This window comes from Pristis pectinata, chromosome 24 (genome assembly GCF_009764475.1).
Source record: "Pristis pectinata isolate sPriPec2 chromosome 24, sPriPec2.1.pri, whole genome shotgun sequence".
In the NCBI taxonomy this organism is placed as follows: Eukaryota; Metazoa; Chordata; class Chondrichthyes; order Rhinopristiformes; family Pristidae; genus Pristis; species Pristis pectinata.
This window is the reverse complement of record NC_067428.1, coordinates 31,015,276-31,033,804: the sequence shown is the minus strand read 5'-3', so window position 1 is coordinate 31,033,804 and position 18,529 is coordinate 31,015,276. Positions and strand designations below refer to the sequence as shown.

The 18,529-nt window shown below is 41.6% G+C and overlaps 1 protein-coding gene across 19 annotated transcripts; it reads left to right on the top strand.

Moving 5' to 3' along the window:
• The first annotated feature begins 69 nt into the window (after window positions 1–69).
• LOC127582658 (uncharacterized) lies at window positions 70–8,508 on the top strand. Of its 19 annotated transcripts, none has more exons than XM_052038157.1 (3): window positions 75–1,444; window positions 1,562–1,678; window positions 1,843–3,801. In XM_052038157.1, the coding sequence occupies exons 1-3, from the start codon at window positions 900–902 to the stop codon at window positions 2,207–2,209; spliced, it is 1,029 nt and encodes a 342-aa protein (XP_051894117.1). In that variant the 5' UTR covers window positions 75–899; the 3' UTR covers window positions 2,210–3,801. The 19 variants fall into 19 exon arrangements, 15 of the variants coding, with proteins under 15 accessions (XP_051894117.1, XP_051894125.1, XP_051894123.1 ...); XM_052038165.1 differs by having other exon boundaries at window positions 76–1,210; window positions 1,445–1,678; XM_052038163.1 differs by having other exon boundaries at window positions 76–1,327.
• Window positions 8,509–18,529: the final 10,021 nt, after the last annotated feature.

Here is an 18,529-nt window from a genome sequence, read left to right as displayed (position 1 = left end):
CCTCCCTCACACACCCCTCACACACTCCCTCCCTCCCTCCTCTCTCCTCCCCTCACTCACTCCCTCCCTCCCTCCTCTCTCCTCCCCTCACTCACTCCTTCCCTCCCTCCTCTCTCCTCCCCTCACACACTCCCTCCCTCCCTCCTCTCTCCTCCCCTCACACACTCACTCCCTCCCCTCCTCTCCCCCTTTCCCCCCCCCTCAGACCGGGAGAGAGAGGAGGAGGAGGAGGAGGGGGGGGGCTCAGTGACGTCGCCGCCGCACAACAATAGGCACCGGCCATCCGCCGCCGGGTCAGGGGTCAGGGCGGGACCGGGCGGGACCGGGCGGGACGGACACCACCCCCCCCCCCCCCCGAGGGGCCGCCGGTGTCCGCACGGCCGGAGCCGGGGGAACGGCGATCCGGCCTGCGGGAACCTCCGTCAGCCCGGTCCCGTCACGTCTGGACTGAACCCGGAGGGATGCCCGAGAGCTGAGGCGGGATGTCAGGGGAACGCGGCAGATGCCGGACGTCCCGAGATAAAATCAGAGGCGTGCTGGAACGACTCGGCTGGTCGGGCAGCGTCGGCGGTGGGAGAGCCGGGCTCACCTTTCGTCGGAGAGTGGATGCGGCAGACCGCGGAAGCTGGTGGTCGGCACTAAAATCGGAAAGAATGAAAAACACGATGGTGCTGGAGGAACCCAGCAGGCCAGGCAGCGGCCGCGGAGAAAAGCAGGCGGGTCAGGACTGAAGATGGGAAAAGGGGAAGCCCAATATTTGGGAGGGAAAAGCAGAGCAGTGAAATCGGAAACACGCTGGAAAGAGTCAGCAGGTCGGGCAGCGTCTGTGGCGGGAGGACCAAGTTCTCGTTTCATCAGAAAGATACGAGGGTCTGCAGATGCCGGAAATCTGAGATAAAATGGGAAACACGCCGGAAAAAGCTCAGCAGGTCGGGCAGCGTCTGTGGAGGGAGAACCGAGTGCACGTTTCACACAGGTCAGGCAGTATCTGTGGAGGGAGAACTAAGTTCATGTTTCATCAGAGAGACACGAAAAACTGCAGATGCTGGAAATCTGAGATAAAATGGGAAACACGCTGCAAAAAGCTCAGCAGGTCGGGCAGCGTCTGTGGCGGGAGGACCAAGTTCTCGTTTCATCAGAAAGATACGAGGGACTGCAGATGCCGGAAATCTGAGATAAAATGGGAAACACGCTGGAAAAAGCTCAGCAGGTCGGGCAGCGTCTGTGGCGGGAGGACCAAGTTCTCGTTTCATCAGAAAGATACGAGGGTCTGCAGATGCCGGAAATCTGAGATAAAATGGGAAACACGCGGGAAAAAGCTCAGCAGGTCGGGCAGCGTCTGTGGAGGGAGAACTAAGTTCATGTTTCATCAGAGAGACACGAAAAACTGCAGATGCTGGAAATCTGAGATAAAATGGGAAACACGCTGCAAAAAGCTCAGCAGGTCGGGCAGCGTCTGTGGCGGGAGGACCAAGTTCTCGTTTCATCAGAAAGATACGAGGGACTGCAGATGCCGGAAATCTGAGATAAAATGGGAAACACGCTGGAAAAAGCTCAGCAGGTCGGGCAGCGTCTGTGGCGGGAGGACCAAGTTCTCGTTTCATCAGAAAGATACGAGGGTCTGCAGATGCCGGAAATCTGAGATAAAATGGGAAACACGCCGGAAAAAGCTCAGCAGGTCGGGCAGCGTCTGTGGAGGGAGAACCGAGTGCACGTTTCACACAGGTCAGGCAGTATCTGTGGAGGGAGAACTAAGTTCATGTTTCATCAGAGAGACACGAAAAACTGCAGATGCTGGAAATCTGAGATAAAATGGGAAACACGCTGCAAAAAGCTCAGTAGGTCGGGCAGCGTCTGTGGTGGGAGGACCAAGTTCTCGTTTCATCAGAAAGATACGAGGGACTGCAGATGCCGGAAATCTGAGATAAAATGGGAAACACGCTGGAAAAAGCTCAGCAGGTCGGGCAGCGTCTGTGGCGGGAGGACCAAGTTCTCGTTTCATCAGAAAGATACGAGGGTCTGCAGATGCCGGAAATCTGAGATAAAATGGGAAACACGCTGGAAAAAGCTCAGCAGGTCGGGCAGCGTCTGTGGAGGGAGAACCAAGTGCACGTTTCACACAGGTCAGGCAGTATCTGTGGAGGGAGAACTAAGTTCACGTTTCATCAGAGAGACACGAGAAACTGCAGATGCTGGAAATCTGAGATAAAATCGGAAACATGCTGGAAAAGCTCAGCAGGTCGGGTAGCGTCTGTGGAGGGAGAACCAAGTTTACATGTTATCAGAGAAGATGCTGGAAATATAAGAGAGAAAATCAGAAACATGCTGGAAAGATTAAGTAGGCCAGGCAACATCTATGGAGGGAGAGCCAAGTTCATGTTTCATCAGAGAGATATGAGGGGCTGCAGATGCTGGAAATCTGAGATAAAATCAGAACCGTGCTGGAAAGACTCAGCAGGTCGGAGAGTGTCTGTGGAGGGAGAACCAAGTTCACATTTCAACAGAAAGAAGACGGAAAAGACTCCAGATGCTGGAATCTGGAGCAACAAACTTATCTGTTGCTCATGTTTCATCAGAATAGGTTGAACATACCTGGGTCGGTCCGAATTGCGAATGGTGGAATTTGGGTGGGATGAGTTGGGGCTGAGACTGTTACTAAGGAAAGATATGTGGCTGTGGATATGTGGGTCTTGGTCAACACCCCATCTAAACCTGTAGAAGGGAACGAGAAATCACTGTGGGTGAACAAGGCATAAACGGATGGACAGAAATCCAGCCAGAGACCACAGGAGAATGTCTTCAACATTTCATTCCTGGAAGAGAAGTAGCAGTGAGTTCAACAACAAATCAAAAAAGATTCAGATGCCAAAAATCTGAAAAAAAAAGCAGAAATTGCTGGAAAAATTCAGCCCGGTCAGGCAACATCTCTGAAAAGTGAAATAGTTAACAGTTCAAGTCTGGGGCCCTTCATTCGTCTGGTTAGATGTACGGTGGCAGGAGCACTGAAATTACTACTAATTGAATGGACGTACTTGTAAATTGGGTAAGAATAGCTCTTTGTTAAGTTCTGATGCCCTCCTTGGTCAAATAGTCTGCCTTGTATTAAGCATCATGCATTAATAATGACCACTTGGACAAAATATTTTCAAGAGGGGACTATAGGGAGTACTGGATACTCCACACTAATGCACATGGAAATATAATAAAACAAGAATTTTGTTTTATTTTCAGAACTTTGTATTAAAATCAGTAAATAATCAACATCTATTAAATGTGATTCAAAAGCAAAATATACAGCAAATAAAAATGACATTTTATAGAGATATGTGGAAACCTACAAAATTCGAACAGAGCAGAAGCAGAAAGGATGTTTATGATAGTAGGGGAATCCAGGACCAGGGGTTGTGGTCGAAGGATCAGACTATGAAGAGGAGAAATGTCTTCTCTCAGTGAGTGGTGAACCTGTACAATTCAATCATTACAGAAAGCATTTGAAGCCAACATGGCAGTGTAGCGGTTAGCGTAACACTATTACAGCGCCAGCGACCCGGGTACAGTTCCGGCTGCTGCCTGTAAGGAGTTTGTACATTCTCCCTGTGTCTGCGTGGGTTTCCTCCAGGTGCTCCGGTTTCCTCCCACATTCCAAAGATGTACGGGTTAGGAAGTTGTGGGCATGCTATGTTGGCGCCGGAAGCGTGACAACACTTGTGGGCTGCCCCCCGAACACTGCGCAAAAGATGCATTTCACTGTGTGTTTCGATGTACATGTGACCAATAAAGATACCTTACCCTATAAATATACTCAATAGGAGTTAGATATTGTTCTTGGGGCTGGAAGGATCAAGAAAAATGGGGAGAAAGCTGGAACAGGATATTGAATTTGAATGATCAGCCATGATCATATTGAATGGTGGAGCAGGCTTGAAAGTTCAAATGACCTGGTCCTGTTCCTATTTTCTATGACATCTGCATAACTTCAGCAACATTATCTCTAATATTTATTGCACACTTTAGTTTAACACATTTACAGTGTATTAAAAATGATAGAAAATTCCAAATTTGCAGAATCTTATAGTTTGGTCATGATCTACTCAAATACTTTTTCGCTGAGCTATTATCTGTTCTGAAAGGCAGAAATGGTTTTAGAGCAATTCGGCACAATTTTAATAGTTTTATTTTGTTATGGTTGTAATATTTTTGGCAAAAAGACAAATAAAGCAAGATAAGTTTATGTCTTCAATTCTGACAACCTAAGATACAGTGAGTATGTGCACCAACTGAGGATTGTTAGAATCTGGTCACTAGTCAATTTATCAAATATCAAAATCTGTGACCAAATGAGGTAACAATGACAGAATACAGCCTGAGGTGGGTGACATATTAACATCCAGATTGCAATGAATTTCTGGTTAAGGATTAAAAAAAAATGAGGTTGTCGGCAGGCTAGTTAGCCCTTGGGTGTCTGTTGTGCCATTCAATAAATACAGGTCCTCCCCAGCTTATGAATGCTCGACTTGTGTATAACCCGTATCTATAAATGAACATTTGGGAGACTGGCGGGATGGATTTACTGGCTGCTGTGGGGCCTTGGAACTTGGTTTGTGGCCACATTCTGACATGCGAACTGTTCAGGTTACAAACGTTTCACAGGAATTGAACCCTGCTGTAATCTGGGGATGACATAGAGTCATACAGCATGGAAACAGGCCCTTCGGCACAACTGGTCCATGCTGACCAAGATGCCCATTTGCCCGCATTTGGCCCGTATCCCTCTAAACCTTTCCTATCCACGTACCTGTCCAGTAAAACTGTTGATCCAGCAGGCTCAGGACTTTGGTGGTGCCGGACTGGTAGATTGGATGTTATTCCTATTAATACCCCAATACACTTCGAATTCACTTTTTTTTCTGATGTTATACAGTATTGTAATAAATTTTCCAGTAAACCCAATAAGTTTAAAGGGTGCACAGGAATTGGAGCACCAGTGAGTTTCAAGGGAACATGGGGAAATATCTCCTTTGAGCCAAAGGCTGAACTGTCGGAATTTCTGCACCACTGCATTGTGGATTACTGCAGCTTTGCCGTATACCTGTGTTAGCCTCTTATTCCTCAATACCTTCCGTTAACAAAGGTCTTTAAGTCTCAACTTTAAAATGAAGATTTGACCTAGCATTAATTGTTCCCCACTGAAAAAAGTTAATTCTTGTAAGGCATTATGACAGCATCTATAAGAATGGTAATGTGCTTTGGAATGCTTACGGAACTTTCTAATTATTTTTTTTAAGTCCTAATGGCATACAAGGGTTAACTATTTTGAGAGGAACAATAAAAATATGGGCTAAATTACTGGGACATGCTGTTCAGCAAAGTGGATTCAAAAGATTCAAAAACAATTCAAATTGTTTCCAGAACAAATGGGGTTAATGGAATTGAGAGTCAGAAGAGTTTATAGCGGGAAATGACTTTCTATGTCAGTGACTATTCTTTCTTATTTTAAATGTTATAATGGGGCTCATTGATTTAAACTATGTTCCAATTGGTATGGTGGACTTGATTAGTAACAGGGACAATTTGCAAGAAATAAACTCTATTCATTATTCTATTTATTGTACAGAATAGAATTAGCTGAGAATGAAGTTTAATGATTTTTATACAGTTTCTGTGAATGGTTTGGTGACTTTAGATAGAAAAACTGATTTACCTTATTAGTAATTTTTCTTAAGTTTCCTATGTTATATAAATTTTTAATTAATGGAAAGTATTGTTTCATTAAGAAAATATGAGACTATAGTTTCAAACCAAGTTTGCAAAAAATTTCATCTTGGCTTCTGTATTTAGCCTGAATGGTAGAACTTCAAGCACTAAATAAAATTGTCCACCCACAATTTTATGAGGAAATGAAATCAATGATAGCAGAACATTTCACACCTGGAATTGTGCAGCTATAACATGGAGGGCAAACATGTTCCTTGAGTTATACTGGATACTAACTTCTGAAGTATAAATCCAACTTTACAAATTTTCATAATACCTAGGGTATAAAGAAAAAATACACTGGTACCTTAATTAACATTCAGGTTTTGTTCCCTGGGAACAGGAGTGCTAATTGAATCATCTCTAAAAGGGATCATTACATACTCCACAGTCATTGCCCAGCTCCATTGCGCTCTCATTGGCTGAGCAAATGCAAACAATGGCTACAATCAGCAAGTGGTCTCAATGTATTTGGTAAACTGGTATGTTTTGACAACTTTATTTTTTGATGTGTATTATTATTTTTCAACAAAAATATTTTTCACCAGGCCAAGAATGCCATATTGGATCACCACTCTGCAGAATAGCACTATGTGGAATATCTGTTTTTTAAATTTAAATTTAGTGTGGCAAATCAACTATCCCTAGTCAGGCAAATGGAACCCTGTCCATTTCATATGTACTAATGTAAAAATGTATTTGGTGAAGTCCAAAATTAACAAGTTTAAAGTTTGGATGCGGCTGAAAGTTTCATAATAATCACATTCCAACATAGAAAGGGCACAATACAGGCCCTTCGGCCCACAATGTTGTACTGACCTTTAAACCTCGCCTAAGACTACCTAACCCCTTCCTCCCACATATCCCTCTATTTTAAATTCCTCCATATGCTTATCTAGTAATCTCTTGAATTTGACCAATGTACCTGCCTCCACCACCGCCCCAGACAGCGCATTCCATGCCCCAACCACTCTCTGGGTAAAAAACCTCCCTCTGATATCTCCCTTGAACTTCCCACCCATTACTTTAAAGCCATGCCCTCTTGTATTGAGCATTGTTGCCCTGGGAAAGAGGCAAATATTAATCATTTTAAATATTATTATAACTTTTCAAAGCCTACCCTTGAGTCACTTGTAAACTTAGTTTCCTTGTAGTTAAGTACTGTTTTCTTTTTAAAAATTCTACTATGTAGTAAATTTTAGTTTATGATTATTTCCTTTAGATCTCAAAACTTATATTTTACTTAAAACTATCAGACAGGATATTGCAAAAGAAAATCTCATCAGCATTGTGTTCAGAATTCTGTTATCTCAGGTGGAAGATCAAAGCATCTGCTGTTTATGCTACTATTGCACCTTGTAAGTTATTCCATGAAGACACGTATTTAAATATCATTTGTTTTTAAAATTTTTTCACTCAGTGTTCACAAATATGTTGTCAAGGTTCCACACAAATCCTGCCTCCCTTGTTCCCTCTAATTTGCCAAATTCCTTGTCTGACATCCAGTCTTGAAGGAACAAACATTTCCTCCAAATTAAGTAGTGGGAAGTGTAAAGTCATTGTCATCAGACCTGCTACAAACTGAGACATTGAGTCAAGTTCCTTGCAACAATCACTGAATAAGCCATCCAAAATTCTATTACCCATATCATAGCTTGCACCCCAGTCACCATGACACATTGGCTCCTTGTCTAACTGCCTCGGTGAAAATGGAAAGTAAGTATGAGAATTTTAACTATGGTCTTTCCTCTTCCTATTACTGTGTCCTCCAACCCTACAAATCTCCCTGCTCTAATTCTGGGCTCTTACACATTCCTAATTTTATTATTTTCATTGTTAGTGTCTGTGTCTTTCCTGACCTTGCCCAAGGCTCAGATTGCTGAATTTCTCTCTAACCCTTTCCATTTCTTTTCCTCTTTTAAGACTCTCCTTAAAACCTACCACTTTTGAGAAAACTTTGGTCGCCTATCTTAAGCCATTGTGTCCTAAGGCATTTTTACTACATTAAAGGAGCTATATAAATCTGTTATTGTTGGAGTTTCTAAAATTACTATTTTTGTACTTTTAATGGCCAGTAAGTTTATCCAGTGGGATAACTGAAAGAATATAAGTCAAGAATGTCTCAAGTTTTCCTTCGGCAACAATTGACTTAAATGCCCATGAGTTCGGCATGAGAATTCCTGCTTCTCTCTTCTGGCAGGCAATTCCTGCTTGAAATAAATGAGCCCTTAATTCTTGTTGGGCTTAATATACTCTGCACTGAATTGCAGGTGACCCCCACGTTATGGCCATTTGGGTTATGGAAAGTTGCCTTTACAGAATTCACAAATCACTACCCAAAAAATTGAGATGTGGAATAAAATTCCCTCTCATGGAATTTATATGGGAAAAAAGTAAATAAGGCAACACAAAATTTATTTTTTTCAACTTGAGTTTCTTGACGTAAGCGCAGGTAATGTGGCTTTGCGTAACGGAAAATCATGATATGTACCGTTTTCTAGGAACACAACCCTCCTGTGACGTGGGGGTCTCCTGTGGTCTACTGACAATGTTACAGGTGAACCATGGATACTTGGGTGAAGAACTCAAGGATGCGATGCACCCAGTGAACATTCTGCAGCAAGCAGCTGATTACTTCCTATGCATGGCAGTCAAAACTGGTCTGGGAATATTGACAAGGAAGTGTACAAAGGCTTCCTGGTTTCTAGACATGGATTACAATAATAAATGTCACGATTAGATTTGATGCGCTAATATTACCAGTATTTTATTTATGTATTTTATTTAATTTATTCTACTGAATTCATGTCACTATGAATCTTGTGTCTCCTGTGAAATGGTTTATACCCATACAGTATATCTGCAATACATTATGAATAATTTAATAATGAACCCATGTATTTGTATGTTGGTTGACCAGTGTACAGTATATCACTTTTAGCTTGAGATTGAACTTGCCTTCTAACAAATCAAAAGGCAGGTTACGAACAATTATTTAAGACGTCATAAGCAAATGATCAGCAATCAGCACAAAATAGTGCAATCGACAACCTTTCTCTTTCACCTGACAATAAAGATGATTTTCCAGGTTCATCCTTCAACATTGTGGCACAATACAACCATCCAGTAAAACTAACCACGTGACCAACAGTCTGAGGAATGTGGGATGCTAGCTTAGATAAAATTAAATTGGTTTATTACTGTCACATGTACTGAGCTACAGTGAAGAACTTGTCTTGCATACTGTTCATACAGATCAATGCATTACACAGTGCGTTGAGGTAGTACAAGGTAAAAACAATACAGAATGCAGAATAAAGTGTGACAGCTCCGGAGAAAGTGCCGTGCAGGTAGACAATAATGTGCAAGGTCATAATGAGGTAGATGGTGAGGTGAAGAGCCCATCTCATTGTACTCAAGAACAAGTAGGTAACTTCTGATGGAAGGTCTTTTGGCCTGAAATATTAACTGAAGTCTGATTTGCTGAGTATTTACAGCATTGACTGTTTTTATTTCAGACTTTTAGCAGCTGCAATATTTTATCCTTTTTTAAAGATCTAGAAACTATGTAATATGCTAAATATTGACTTCTGGCCATAGAACTGTCAACAAAAGGCTGTCAAACAGCTACTTACTGACCATACCCCTCCCAGATATCAGAGCGAGGATGCATTAGTTATGCTGAATTTACACCTTTATCAGAGTCATAGTATTGAAAATTGGTGAAAGGTATATATAGTTTTATTCAAAATTTTAATTGCAAAGACAACACTTACACCTTGCACAGTATAATAACTGTCAAAGCACAGGGTGATGAGTCTGAATCAGACGTGACTTCACTTTTTTGCCCAAATCCCAGACTTGGAGTCTCTCCTTGGGTGTTGACCATAGGGTCCCTGCAATCCCAGGCTGAGGTGCTGTTCCAGGAGTTAAATCCACTTTCCAAAACACATTTCCCTCCTATTCCTTCTCCTCCCAAAAAGATGTCACCAAATTGATAGTCCAGTTCAACTCCGACCCACTTTCCACCAGCTTTGCCCTGTTGCGGTTGGACCATTGGCTGCAACAACATCACATCCATTTTCCACTTCACCAAATGTGTTGTAGCTGAGTTATTGGTACTGAGCCAATCAGATACAGAGGGGCGTACTGTAGCGGCTAAATGCACTTCAGCCCATCCACCTTACTACTTTTATAGCCTGTACTCTGCTTCTCCTTCCTCAAAGCCTCTCTACCTGTCAGATCTGACTTTTCCCCATCCCTTTCTTCCTCTGACCTACTCCTCCGGTCCCCTTCCCCCTCGCGATCTAGTTTAAACCCTCCTGAACCACCCTAGCAAACCTGGCCGCAGGGATATTGGCCCCCCCCCCCCCCCCCCTCAGGTTCGGGTGTAACCCGTCCTCTCTGTACAGGCCCCACCTTCCCCAGAAGAGATCCCAATGATCCAAAAATCTAAAACCCTCCCTCCAGCACCAACTTCTCAGCCACGCATTTATTTGCCATCTCCTCCTATTCCTATCTTCACTATCACGTGGCACTGGCAGCAATCCCGAGATTGCTACCCCTGAGGTCCTGTTCTTCAGCCTTCTGCCTAGCTCGCTAAACTCACTTTTCAGGACCTCATTCCTCTTCCCACCTATGTCGTTGGTACCAACATGAACCACGACTTCTGGCTGTTCTCCCTCCCGCTCTAGGATCCTGTGGACCCCATCAGTAACATCCTGGACCCTGGCACCTAGGAGGCAACATACCATCCGGGATTCATGCTCACTGCCACAGAACCTCCTGACTGTCGAGTCCCCTATCACTACTGCCTTCCTCCTCTCCTCCCTTCCCTTCTGAGCAGCAGGACCGGTGCCAGTGCCATAGACCTGGCCACTGCTGCTAGGCCCCGGCAGGTCATCTCCCTCAACAGCCTCCAAAGCAGAAAACCTGTTACTGAGGGGAACAGCCTCCGGGGTCCTCTGCTCTATTTGCCTGTTCGTTTTCTTTTTCCTTTTCCTTCCCCTGACAGTCACCATTCTATTTACTTCCTGGTCTCCAGAATGACCTGCTCTAAGGGGGGTGACCGTCTCCTTATGTACAGTATCTACAAAACTCTCCCCCTCCCTGATGCTGCGCAGTGTTTGAAGCTGCAACTCCAGCTCATCAATTGTGAGCCTAAGTTCCTCCAGCCTCAAGCACTTACTGCAGATGTGGCCATCGTGGACCGCAGCAAGGTCCACTAGCTCCCACATCAAGCAGCTGCAGCACACCGCCATATCCTCCATCTGAACTAATTCTTTTTACCCCCTAGTTTTTCTACTTAAAAATTTATAACAGATAACCTTACCTTTACCTACCTACCAGCTACTCACCTGCCTTGCTCCTTTATGCCTAAGCCCTTTAAGCCAAAGCCCGACCACTCTGCTCCCTCTCACTCTGCTGCCCGCTCCGACGCTGCCCGCTGAATATGGCGGTTTGCTTTTTAAATTGCCCGTGCCTTACCCGCCAACGTCATGCACCTGCGCGGTCCAGCCCCCACTATTTCCGATTAAAAACTTATAAAACAACTTAAAAAAGAACCTTATAAAATCTAACCCCTATAATAAAAACCCTATTAAAAAAAAAATTTAAAAAGTCACCTCAGAACCCACAGAACTGGAATGGAATCAAATCATCCTCAATTCTGAGGGCCTACCTGAGAAGAATTAAATGATAACCATGAAACAGTGGATGTCCAATACAATTTAGTAGGCCCCTTACATAGATCACTAAAATGTAATTGGTACCAAAAAGCCTGATGATCAAGATAATCTTTATACCAATTGGTATAAAATATAAAGGGGAAGTTTTGGCAAGCCTTGGTTAGGCTTCACCAAGAGGATTGCATAGAGTTCTGGGAACTACATCATAGAAGGGACATAATGGTCTTGGAAGGAGTGCAGCACAGGTTCACCAGACCATTAGCAGGACTCCAGGGATTAGAATATGAGAAGAGATTACATAAACTATGTTTATATTCCAGTCTTAATTGGCCTAAAGTTAGGTTAAGAGATGCTAGAGCAACGGTAGTGTAGCGGTTAGCGTAACGCTTTACAGTGCCAGCGACCCGGGTTCAATCCCGGCCACCGTCTGTAAGGAGTTTGTACGTTCTCCCCGTGTCTGCGTGGGTTTCCTCCGGGTGCTCCGGTTTCCTCCCACATTCCAAAGACGTACGGGTTAGGAAGTTGTGGGCATGCTACGTTGGCGCCAGAAGCGTGGCGACACTTGTGGGCTGCCCCATGAACACTCTATGCAAAAGATGCATTTCACTGTGTGTTTCGATGTACATGACAAATAAAGAAATCTGATCTGAGATATCTGATCTGATTTGATTGAGATTAATGTCACTTTTACTGCAGATTGGGAAGTTTTAAGACAAGGGAACATTCAGGACCTAACTCAGGTAAATTTCATGCAAAGGATGGTACAAGTGTGGAACTCTGTCACAAAACCCAGTGCTGTAGATTCTGGCTTCATTAATAATTTCAAACAAGATTGATGGTTTTTTTGCAGTTCAGTGCATTTGGATGAAGTTATAAAAGTAGCCATGAACTTAAATAAAGTCACAAGAAAGACTGCAGATGCTGGAAATCTGGAGTAACACACAAAATGCTGGAGGAACTCAGCAGGCCAGGCAGCATGTGTGGAGGGAAGTGGACAATCGATGTCCTGACCTGCTGAGTTCTTCCAGCATTTTGTGTGTTGTTCATGAATTCAAATAGTAGTACAGGCTCAATGGGCTGAATGGCCTACTTCTGTTACCACATTTTAAGGACATTGTTGAGTGGAAAGTTGCTGAAGAATCACCACTCAACGGATTCCTTCAAAGACTTCAAATTCTCAGAGCCCTATAAATTTTTCCTTTTAAGTACATTTCCCATTTTATTTTGGAAGCTTTTATTGAATCTACTTCCTTATCGTAAGAATATTTTAAAAATGCAGTGGGTTATTATCTTCTCTCTCATTCTAAAGTGTCCTGTTACCCTTTCCTTAACAAGGGAGTTGGGCGTTTTCTTTACTATGAAGGCAAGTTAACTGCCCTATAGTTTTCTTCCTTTCTGACTCCATCCATTCTTAAATTGTGGGGATGTGTTTACTACTTTCCAGTCTGAGGATACTATTTCAGAATCCGTGGAATTTTGCAAGATGCCAACCAATGCATCCACTATCTCCACTGCCACCTCCTTCAAACTTATACTTAATCTCTTCTGTGCTACTTTTCATTAATGCTAAGTTCTTTACACCCTCCTTCACTCTAAACCAATGTTTGCATTTTCTTCTGTGATGATAGATATAAATTGTTTTGGTTAGTATTAAGGAAATGCCGGAGAAACTACTGTCACTGGGTAATGAATTGATCTGTATGAACAGTAATGCAAGACAAGTTTTTCACTGTACCTCGGTACAAGTAACAATAATAAATCAATTCCATCCAAAATTCCAATTCCATCCAATCCCATAAACTGCAATTTTTCTGCCAAATATAAGAGTTCACTTAATCACCTTCAGTTCCAATAATTTCAAACCTATTTTACTTTATTGAATAATTCAAACAAATTTGTCAGACTTGATTTGCTGTTAGTGTTGGCTGTGTATGTATTGTGTATTTTTGCAGGCACAACCTCTGGGAATGCTAATTAACCTTGCAGGAAGTGTTAGTACTACTACTACTGATTCTAAGTCCTTAGTAGAAGTAATCTAGTGCACAATTTTTGTTAACATGGATTTATTCATATTTTGATTAATCACCTTCTGTCTCTCCTGAAAGAACTGTTAATTTATCCTGTGCCAAAAATATTTTCAGTACACAACTGCGAACATCCAGACATGTTTTATTCCCTACCTTACAGAATCTCTCTAAATATATCAATAATTGCAACAATGGAGTATATTAACTATTTGAACAGAAGTTCTGGGGCCGTTCAACAGACATTTTAACTCCCACTTGCTGTTTAATTCATTTTTTGCAAACCACATGAAGTTCCTGCTTGTCCAGTTCAGCAGGATCAGCATTCACAGTGGATTCATAATTTTTCACTGTATATGCATTCTGGTTTCACTGTAGATCCATGCCAGTAGACCCAAACTCCAGCAATAAGTGCTCAGATCACATGTCTTAAAACAGTCATTTCTTCTCCAGTGGCACAATTGTTAATTTTTAATTTATTCAAGATTTTGGCATTGAGGGCTGCAAGGAATTCTATTAATATAAATACTCAAAATAATATTGAACTCCAATTTAAATTGTTAAGTATAGCACTTAATTTAGCAGGTTAGTTTCTATTGCCCCAGATTGTAAATGGTGAAATAAAGTTATGGTTGACTGTTAATGAGATCTGAAGTGGCTCAGCAGGTCACTGAGATATAAACAATTGATAGATAACAGAAATAAAAGAGAAACATGGATGTACCTTTGATACAATTCCAGTCCAGGTGATTCTACAAAATCCTCCTAACATCTTGAGATTGGCAATGCAAGTTTTGTCCCACAGATTAATTAAACAGCTGGCTAATCAGACTAAGCCTTAACAATTGGCCAACATCTTAGACATCTCCATCTTGCTTTGTCCTGTCCTGATAAGGGTTGGGAGAGGGAGGAGAAAGAAGATAATAATGCAGTTAAGTAGGCAAGGCACTAAGTATTAACAATACTAAGGATAAAATAGTCCACTCCTGTTGCTAATTCCACCTCATAGTAGGGAAGCATTGCTTCATTGGAGAGAGGTGTTCACCCCTGAAAGGAACATCAAGGACTCAGGTTAATGATTATCCATGGATATTATTCATGGATATATTCTCCCTCTCCAAATCCATGCACTTTCCTCTTCTCCTTGAAGATCCTGAATATGCCTATCTTTAGCCAAGGTTCTTTCATCAGACCCAAAATCTATTTTGCCTCTATTGTGCCAAGCTGAGCACTATGGAACATTTTTCTATGTTAAAGGTCTATGAAAAGTGCAGCTTTGTTTATTTTAAGGGCTAAATCTGCAGACAAGCAAAGAATCAAACCTTTTGCTTAACCTGTAATGTACTGGAAATTAAAAAGGTTTTCCATCCATCAGAATTGTCAATAGGACATTTTGGGTGTATTTCTGATACAACGTACTTTTAGTCATGTGTGTCATCACGTCAGTCAATTCACTCACCCCTCAAAGTGAGGAGTTTTGTTTCAAGGTATATAGGTCTACCCATGGAAACAGTTCTGCGAGTGAAAACCAACAATGTTGGGAAAATGATAAACACATCTGAATGGACTTACTGGAGTAAAATAACATGCATTTCATTCAGTGGTGGCTGTTACAACTGGGGAATAATATTACACAATGTCATAATTATGTCCATCTTATTTGTATAAATTTAGTCTCTCTAGTATAATAGATGTATAGACCTATGTAACATTCCCCCATTACATATTGATGTGATGACTACATACAGACATACACACTATGATGACTTTGCCTGTTTTTCTTTGCCCTAATTGTGTTTTCTCGTAAAACTTGTGTATAATATGTTGACGTTTTTCTCGTGACTTGAAAAACTTCTACCAAAACAGGCTAATAATTTGCCAACAAAAATTGATGCTTTATTCATAGTGCTCCTGCTTCAATCTGATAGCATGAAAATTAGTGTCTGAAGAATAATATACAAGCTCTTATTTGAATATTGTATATTCCATTACAAAAGGATTGATGCTGGGCTCTTTGCATATTCCAAAATAATCAGTGGTGTCAGGATCAGGGAAACACCTCTTCACATTCAATAGGTTTTATTTTGCAGCAACTTGTCCCTGAGCAATAAACAAAAGTTACTGGACCTTGTAAAATTATGGGCTGCATTAACAAAAATGAATTATGTGTCATTTAAGTTAATCAAAAAATGCACAAGTGCATCAGAAACAAAGTGACTGCTTTTTTAATTAGAGATAACAGAAAGCACAGGGTTTTATAATGAACTTCAATGCACCTTGCAGTTTTTACATCAAAAATGTTTTGCTTCGTGGGAATCCATTTGTACTTACTTAGAACCATTAACATAACAAAATGCCCTAATGTCACAGGTCCGTAGACAAACGCAATTTGAAATGTGTCTGGTGGTAGAATCTCTTTGAAGGTGGCAGAAATTATGGAGAATAATCTGTTGAATACAAATGGACAGATAGAATGCACCTGGTTCTCACCTTTCACTCCATCAGCCTCTCTGGAAGTGGAGGACATGTCCAGCCTGACCTACAGGGCATATCATCCTACTCTGACAAAAGAAAGTAGGAGTTGGAAAATGCAGTGTACTGCTCCCATTCACTCATTGACCTGATAACCTTGTTTGCAGTTTATCCTGAGAGACACCCTCCTCCCTGCAAATTAAAAACTTTTTGCTCCTTCCCAGTTCTGACGAAGGGTCTTCAACCTGAAATGTTGACTTTTTCTCTTCCCACAGACAGCATTTTCTGTTTCTAATTTAAGAGTTGAGACAAGATGAAGTTAGGTGATGTTACAGAGATGAAGGTCTTAGTGGAGGAATATCTGTGGTCCAAAGACCAGCACAAGGTCAAATCTGACTCCAAGTTTATGAACAGTCTCCCATTTGGATAGCTGCAAGGGTGAGAGATGGTTGTCAGCTGGAGATTGCTCTAGAGTTAGTACCACAGGAAGTAGTTCCAAAATAATTTCATGCTGCTATGAAAGAGCATTTGGAAAGAATGCAAAAACAAAGCCAGTAAAAAAAAGGTCTGATATATCAAAGGGAACACTTCTTGTAGGAGGAGATTGAATGGGTTAATTCAGTAATTACAAGCAGAATACATCTTAGTCCACATGTTACTAATAGCAAAGCTGTGTGATATACCCAGGAGGTCAGGCTAAATGATGACAGGCAGAAATGGCCAATTCTAATGCAGACAAAAAGAATTCAGTGTGGACTCCAGAAGGCTGCAACAGGTCCAGGCAGAAGATGAGCTGCTGTTCCTCCAGCTGACAGTGCAGGAAGCCACAGACAGGATGGAGCAATAAAGTGACAGGTGTCCTGAAGTTTAGGGTCACTCCTTTAGTCTCACCCCATCAGAGATACAGGTCCTCCCTAGCTTATGAACAGCCCATACATACGAGTAAGCATTTGGGAGACCAGCAAGGCTGCAGACATCTGCCGTGTGGGAGCTCCTGTTTGCAGCCACATTTCCAACTCACGAACTGTTCAGGTTGCAAACGGTTCTCAGGAATGGAAGCCATTGCTCTACTCACCCATCCCACACCTTGTCTAGAACTGAACACTGTTTTTCCTCTTTCAATTCCGGCAAAAGACCTTAAACCCAAAACACAAATTAATTTAGAACCATACAGCACAAAACAGGCCCTTCAGCCCACGATTATTTCTCTTTCCACAGATGCTGACCGTTTCCAGTATCATCTTTTTAATTTCAGATTTCCAGCATCTGCAGTTTGATTGTTATTTGATCCACCACTGTCGTGCCCTATTTAAATTTATACACATCAAGTCATTTTAAAATTTTCACAACCACTAACTTGTGAGTATTTGCTGCTCATTGTTTTATTAAATTAACTGTCACATCTTATGAATTCACCTGTTTATTCATCCATACAATAGTTGCTTTAAAATAAACATCTGGCAGTTCCAGTGGAAGATGTAGATTAAATCCACGTCATTAACTGCAGAATTATAAATTCTCAGCTATTAGAAATTTAAATTGTAAGCGAATCTCAGACTACGTACAAAAGGAATCATGGGCAAGACAATAAATTACTTGAATAGTCCCACATGCCTGAGGGAGGATTAACCCCTCCCCAAGTATCAATCCCCAATTCATTGCAGTATGTTGGCAGAATTGAGATCAGAGAACCAATCAAGTGAAAGCTAGATTTCAAAATGAGGGAACATTGGTGGCCATGCCATGCACATGCATAGAGGTGCTGCCAATGCAGGGCACTGGAGAGGGATACTGAAACAAGGCAGTTTTACACCACAAGTGTTTGCAAATATCAAAAGTTTGTACACCAAATTTGGTAAGTTTAATTTGCACAACTGAAGGTTGACACAAGTTTACAGTTCAGATTGGCATCAGATCTTCAGAGCGGCATCAGATCTTCAGAGCTGTAGTGGTGATCATTCTCTCAAGGGGTTCATAAATCAGAAGTGTGCCAGTTCTATTCAAAAATTTTAGTTGTGGTTCAGTAGAAACGTACACTGTTGAGGAGCTGTAGGGGGCTTCTCCTCCTAGTGTTAAAGCCAATAATGATCCATCCCTCAGACAAAATATTTAAATAGATCACTTGGTCATTACCACATTGCTATAAATTGGCTGCCAAATTCCCTGCAATGAAGTTGAAGTTGTTTTGAATTATAAAAGTCCATTAGAACACAGTTTAAAAACTAAATAAACAGCAGTCTTACTAATTATAGAATCACCCGAGGGTATAATGGTAGGACATTTGAATGATTTGAACATCCCTGTGCTTTTTTTTTAAAAAAAAAGACACTTTTCTGGGAAGACGAATGAGATGAATTGCTGGAGGTTCTTCCCACCCACCCCCACTTCACAAAAAAAGATAGCAGTAGGAGTAACAGATTCCATCACATCTGACCTTGATTCAGCAACAGAATTTACTGAGATTTGAAACTTCTGAAATTTGGCTTCATTAGTTTTTATCTGCCCCCAAAAATACATCCTTCATCTCAGAAATTTAAAATATATAGGACCAGAATTTTAAATACTTCAAAACACAAGCTCAACGTCACCTTT